Here is a 6,000-nt window from a genome sequence, read left to right on the forward strand (position 1 = left end):
TGCGGAAATCACCTAGGGGCACGAGCTCTTTCAAGGAAAATAATGAGAAGAGGATATTATTGGCCGGCAATGAATGAAGATGCTTCTTCTTATGTTAAAAAGTGTGAAAAATGTCAAAAGTTCGCACCTATTCTGAACCGGCCACCAAATGATTTGACACCGATATTGAATCCAGTACCGTTTGCACAATGGGGGATGGATATAGTTGGTCCCTTTCCGTAAGCAACTGGAGGTCGAAAATTCCTACTGGTGGGTGTAGATTACTTCACCAAATGGATCGAAGCAGAACCAGTAACTACAATATCGGCAGCAGAAGTCAGAAAGTTCATTTGGAAAAATATCTTTACAAGATTTGGCCTTCCGAGAGCAATGGTTTTTGACCATGGATCACAGTTTGATTGCAAGCCTGTTAAAACTTTGCTGAAAGTCAAATTTGCGTATGCAGCAGTTTGCCATCCACAATCAAACGGCCAAGCAGAAGCAGCTAATAAGCAGATAGTAATGGCAATAAAGAAAAAGATCGAAGATGCTAAAGGGTTATGGGCAGATTTAATTCCAGAGATCTTATGGGCAAATAGAACAACAGTTAAAGAAGCAACAGGAGAATCCCCTTTCCACTTGGTTTTTGGAACAGAAGCCGTTATACTCGCCGAGGTCGGTCTGCCGACATTCAGAATACAACATTACTGCGAAGAGCAAAATGATCTACTACTGCGACAACAGTTGGATTTTTTACCAGAAGTAAGGGAAAAAGCGGCAGTTAAATCAGCCGCATATAAAAACAGAATGTCAAGGGCCTATAATAAGAGAGTTAATCACCGACCACTAGTTGTCGGAGATTTAGTGTTAAGAAGAACCTCGGCAACAGGAAAGGGGAATGAAGATGGAAAGTTAACAGCTACCTGGGAAGGTCCATATCGAATAAGAGACATGGTAATGCAAGGATCATACTATCTGGAATCTGAAGACGGAAAGCCATTGAAGAATGTCTGGAATACCGCAGTTCTTAAAAAATACTATGTATAAAGTAAAAGTTGTGTAAAAATATTTTGTACGATAGTGATGATAAATAAAATCAGATGCGGTGATCTACTTTACAACTTGTGTACAAAGGCATCCTCCATTTAACAGACCACCGTTAATTGGGATGGACAGCCAAAAACCACTTCCGTGATGACAACGCTCTTGCAACCTGATCAGTTGTATTCGTTAAATCACGAGGTTGTTGGTTCAATATAATATCCCGGCCAAATCATTATACAGTATGCGCCGACATGAGGCGCAGCTAAAACATGATCGCCGATAAGGGTACTTGCGAAACTATTATATAGTTGCACAAGTGACCAGTGAGTTACAAAATATAAACTACTATCGTATACAAAAACATGTAAGTACATACATCATGAAAATGATGTCTGCACTAAGCGGGGAAGAATAAGGGGCTATACCGCACCCGATATTACAGTCTTAGTAAGGGACTATCTTTCATGTTGCAACAAAGGAAATATGAGGAGAGATATCCTTATGCTTATAAGTATAGCGTACGAATTGTGTAAAGTATATCGATTCTAAATTGAATAATTAAAACCAATAAAAGTTAAAACCGAGACAGTTATAGCATTTAAAAGAACTGCATAAAAGCGTAAATATACTAAGGATATACAGACATAGTGTTATAAAAAAAACGATGTTTTGGCAAAGCTAAAACAAGATCGACAGACATCACCACAAAAGGGTATATGCCGATAAAACAGCATTGTCAAAAGCAAGTTTTCTAAAAATACATAACCAAAATAGAAGTTACAGTGAGTAAGGCCCCATAACACAAGAGCCGCAAGATGATGATGGTGATGGCTGCCCGCCCCTTTAAGCCAATTTGTTTTCAGGCTCAGGAGAATCCAAAATCTTAGGGTCGGAAACGCCGATATCAGCAGGAGGAGCAAGATTAAAGATATCTACGTCTGAGAACTCCTGTTGTTCGAATCCAGAAGGTGTCTTGTGAGCATCATTATTAAATGTTGCTTCAATCTTTGCCCAGTCTTCTTGCTTCAGGCCGATAGCATGAGCAGCACACCTCTGAGCAGCAGTCCACCCACCATCAAAGCGATCTTGTAGTTTACTGCAAAACTCTACCGATGACAAATAACGGCTAACCGCCCTTTGCTGCACTCCAGATTTATCGGCTTCCATTTTTTGCAGTTGACCTTCCAAATTGCTGATTGTTGCCTTAGCATTAGAAAGATCACTCTTCACAATAGAAAGTTGATTTTTCACGGCGTTCTTATCTTCAAGCTGAGATTTAAGATCCTTTATCTCCTCTTCAAGATTTTTCATTTTTTCAACTTTCTCGCGCAGAGATGATAATTCGGCGTCATCTTTCGCTTTTATCAGCTTAATTCCATCAAGAGCCTTCTTGGCGTTCTTCAAAGATGTCTCCAGAGATTGTTGGTTAGACATGTTCTGATGATACTTATCCTGATAGAATCTATACATTTCAACCAACTCTGTTCCAGAAGCAACCGCCTATAAACATGCGAAGTATGAAAAATGTAAGCCATGTGTGTTAACGTAAAAATGGATATATATAATAAATTACAACTAGCCCCCTGGTGCATACCCTCATCAGATCATGCATATGTTGGGCTGCAACGGGGCCGATAAGTCCAGACGGCCTATCAACTGGAGTTGAAACATTTCGTAGAAGCCGATATCCCAAATTTCCACCCCGTAAAGGGTCATCAGTGAAAATGGATTCATTGCGGAAGACGTCCATTTCAGGCCGCCATTGATCGCGAGAACGACTTTCAGGAGCCTTTACTCTATCCAGAACCTCATCTGGAATCTTTCCTTCAACATGTTCGATCCATTGTCCACCCCGATAAGTAATACCGGGAATACTTATATCAGAATTGACAGGGCCAACCTGTTGAGGTTCAGCAGAAATGGGAACAATTTCCTAATAGAAAACAAGTTATTAAAAAATAATAAAAATAATAATAATGGTATGATAAGATTTTCTTTTTAGCCGTTATCATTAATAAATTTTTCTATACTAAGTTTATTACCTGTTGAGGAGGAGATACAGTAAGATCTTCAAACACCTTATCGGCATTTTCATTGGTTGTTTCCGTTGCCAAAATCGTTTTTTCAGGAACAGAAGTTTTAGGTGGCGAAGGGGCCTTTGGTTGTTCAGTGTCGGTCTTTGACCGCTTTGATGCCGGCTCATCTTCTTTTCTTGTAGAAACGGCAGCAACACTTCCACCGCGTCTGTTAGCCAATGAGGTCAGACGCCGATTTCTTCTCACATTCTCATCGGCCATTTCTTCTGTTCTTCTTTTAGGATTACGTGTAGGGGCACGTGAGCAAAAAGAAGTGAAAGTCTCTAATGCCGGTCTTGGAGATGGGGGACAACGGGACACCACTCTCTTGCCGTCAGGTGATAAACCGAGGGCTACCTTGTCCAATTTCTGTGGGCCTACATGTCCAAGATTATTAATAAGTATAAGCTGTTAAAAAGCATATCTGTATAAATAATACCAACAAAAGTATCATATTAATACGAAAGTACTAACAAAGTAAAGGATAACAATAATTTATAAGGTTAGTACCATAAGCATCAGTCCGACATAAACCGATATAAGATAGTGGTGCGTTGTTCAAAATGTACTTTACATTTGGCAACAACACTTTCGGAACAACACGAGTTTTCCCACCGATATTAGCCCTAACGACATCCAAATAATCACAGGCCTTCTATTCTTGAGGGCCAAGATCTCTCTCGGAAATATGGCCGAAACGGGGATGAGGCCGAAAGAAAGTTCTCCTGATAGGAAAATCTTCCGGAACACTCATGAAAAAGAACTTATCCTGCCAACCTTTACAGCATGACAACTTAGGATTTACAGTGAACTTGTGAGAGGCCGTATATAATGACCACCAACCTTCGGATTGTCCATCACGTTTCAAAGTTATTAACCTCCTAAACAAGTTCAAGGTTAACGGAAAATTTTTATACAACAAAACCCAAATCAGAGCAATAACGGCACGGATAGTAGGAGGAGTAACTTATACCAGGCATACATTCCATGCCTTAAAGATTTTAACGATAAAAGGATGAAGAGGAAATCGGAGGCCGAATTCAAAGTGTTTGGCATAAATAGCAATATGACCATCATGACAATCAAGAACAGTAGCAGAAGGTGGTGGAAGTGTTAGTTCATACCCATCAGGCAAACCGTAAAATCTTTTTGCCTTACGGCAATATTCCTTTTCTTCGGCCAGTTTCAGCCAAACCTTGCTAACACTAGCCTCAACAACCTTACTATTAGAGGGTAAGATAAGAGGTTGTCGGAAATCAGCCTCATCGGTTTCAGAATCATATTCCTCATCTAAACTTTCCTCATGGGTAACTTCAGCCATGAGATCAATCATTTCGGCTCTCTCAGGGCTTTCGGTGTTATCGCCCTGATTTACTTCTTCATCACTATCATCGTCATCATTTAACACAGATTTGATAGCGGAATCATGAACATGAGACTTCGAACCTTTTTCAGACTCAGAGCTAGAAGAACTTATAACTTGAGCTTGGCCAGGCCTTTTGCTAGGCTCAGGCCTAGAGCTTGGTCCAGCCTCAACACTAGGCCCCACTGCACCACCAGCAGTCTGAGATGGGTGGTCAGCTGACTTAGATCTCGGCATACTGGAGGCTCTGATATGAATATTCCCAACGTTAGTTCCGTATTGGTCAAAATCAGGTTTGTCGGCAAAACTCCGCAAGTGATATCGGATGCTAACAGGTTCAATTTCAAGAACCTCAACGTCCTCAGGAATGTTAGGGTTTGTAGGGCGTCTTGCCTTTTCACAATCCGCTAGTATTTTATGACGGTAAAACGCCTCCTTTTGCTCTTTCTCTGATAACAGCTGAAAAGGGTCGTCAATATTATCAGACAAAGATGAAACCCCACTTTTGTTATGGCCGAGATCTTTTCCCAAAGACTGCCTAATAAGACGCCGCCTAACAGTACTAAGGGTGGGTTGTTCTTCTTCAATATTGTTATTGGACATTTAATAAACCAACTAAAAACTAAAAAATGGGCAAACAGCGAATGTATTCCAAGACATGCAAATTGAAATTGAAATCTTTAAAATACCTTAAACTACTCGATGACAGCGGCGACGCAAAGAAAAATATTTGATGCTTCAACAATATGATAAGTCCAGCAAGGCCCAATTGCGGCTATCCCAAATAAAGATCGCAGCTTTCTTTGGTAAAATTCGCGAATTTTTGTGAAGGAAATGTGAAAATGTGAAAAGTAAAAAAAAAAAAAAGAGAAGAAAAAGAAGTTAAAAAGGAAGTTGAAAAGGTGACGTTTGATATGACACATGGTCAGAAATCTAACGGTTAGAGCAAAATGTTAATTTAAAAAATAAATCGTTAGATCGTCAACACGTGTCCTCTACTTATACAATTTTCCCGCCTGAAATTTAAAGCCACCTGTACATATACATTAAACTTCCAGCCTCATAATTAAAGTAAACCTTGTTTGCTAACGGCAAACAAGGATACTTGGGGGGAAAAATCGAAGTTTTTCGCTCCCAGCGTTAATATAATTAAAGTAAACCTTGTTTGCTAACGGCAAACAAGGTTACTTGGGAGGAAAAAAACGAAGTTTTTCGCTCCCAGCCTTAATATAATTAAAGTAAACCTTGTTTTCTAATGGCAAACAAGGTTACTTGTGAGAAAAAAAACGAAGTTTTTCGCTCCCAGCCTTAATGTAATTAAAGTAAACCTTGTTTGCTAACAGCAAACAAGGTTACTTGGGGAGTAAATCGAAGTTTTTCGCTATACATTTTTACGGAAAACATGATAAATCGGAAATAATTTAAATACCCACAATTTTTACTCCTCAATTGTACACACATATACCAGAAGTCATCCTAAATATTCATATACTCTCTAAATTAAAAAATGATCAACAGCGATCAAGAAAACACTACGTT

The 6,000-nt window shown here is 39.5% G+C and overlaps 1 protein-coding gene across 1 annotated transcript; it reads left to right on the forward strand.

Moving 5' to 3' along the window:
• The first annotated feature begins 369 nt into the window (after nucleotides 1-369).
• On the forward strand, nucleotides 370-1,026 carry LOC145625414 (uncharacterized). The gene has a single exon (XM_081678460.1). It carries the CDS (start codon nucleotides 370-372, stop codon nucleotides 1,024-1,026), a length of 657 nt encoding a protein of 218 aa, XP_081534586.1.
• The last annotated feature ends 4,974 nt before the right edge of the window (nucleotides 1,027-6,000 follow it).

The sequence above is a fragment of the Chenopodium album genome, chromosome 3 (assembly GCF_948465745.1).
Source record: "Chenopodium album chromosome 3, dcCheAlbu1.1, whole genome shotgun sequence".
In the NCBI taxonomy this organism is placed as follows: Eukaryota; Viridiplantae; Streptophyta; class Magnoliopsida; order Caryophyllales; family Amaranthaceae; genus Chenopodium; species Chenopodium album.

What these genes read in the sequence shown, in the direction of transcription:
- LOC145625414 (XM_081678460.1), top strand. Translation starts at nt 370, where the DNA reads ATGGTTTTTGACCATGGATCACAGTTTGATTGCAAGCCTGTTAAAACT.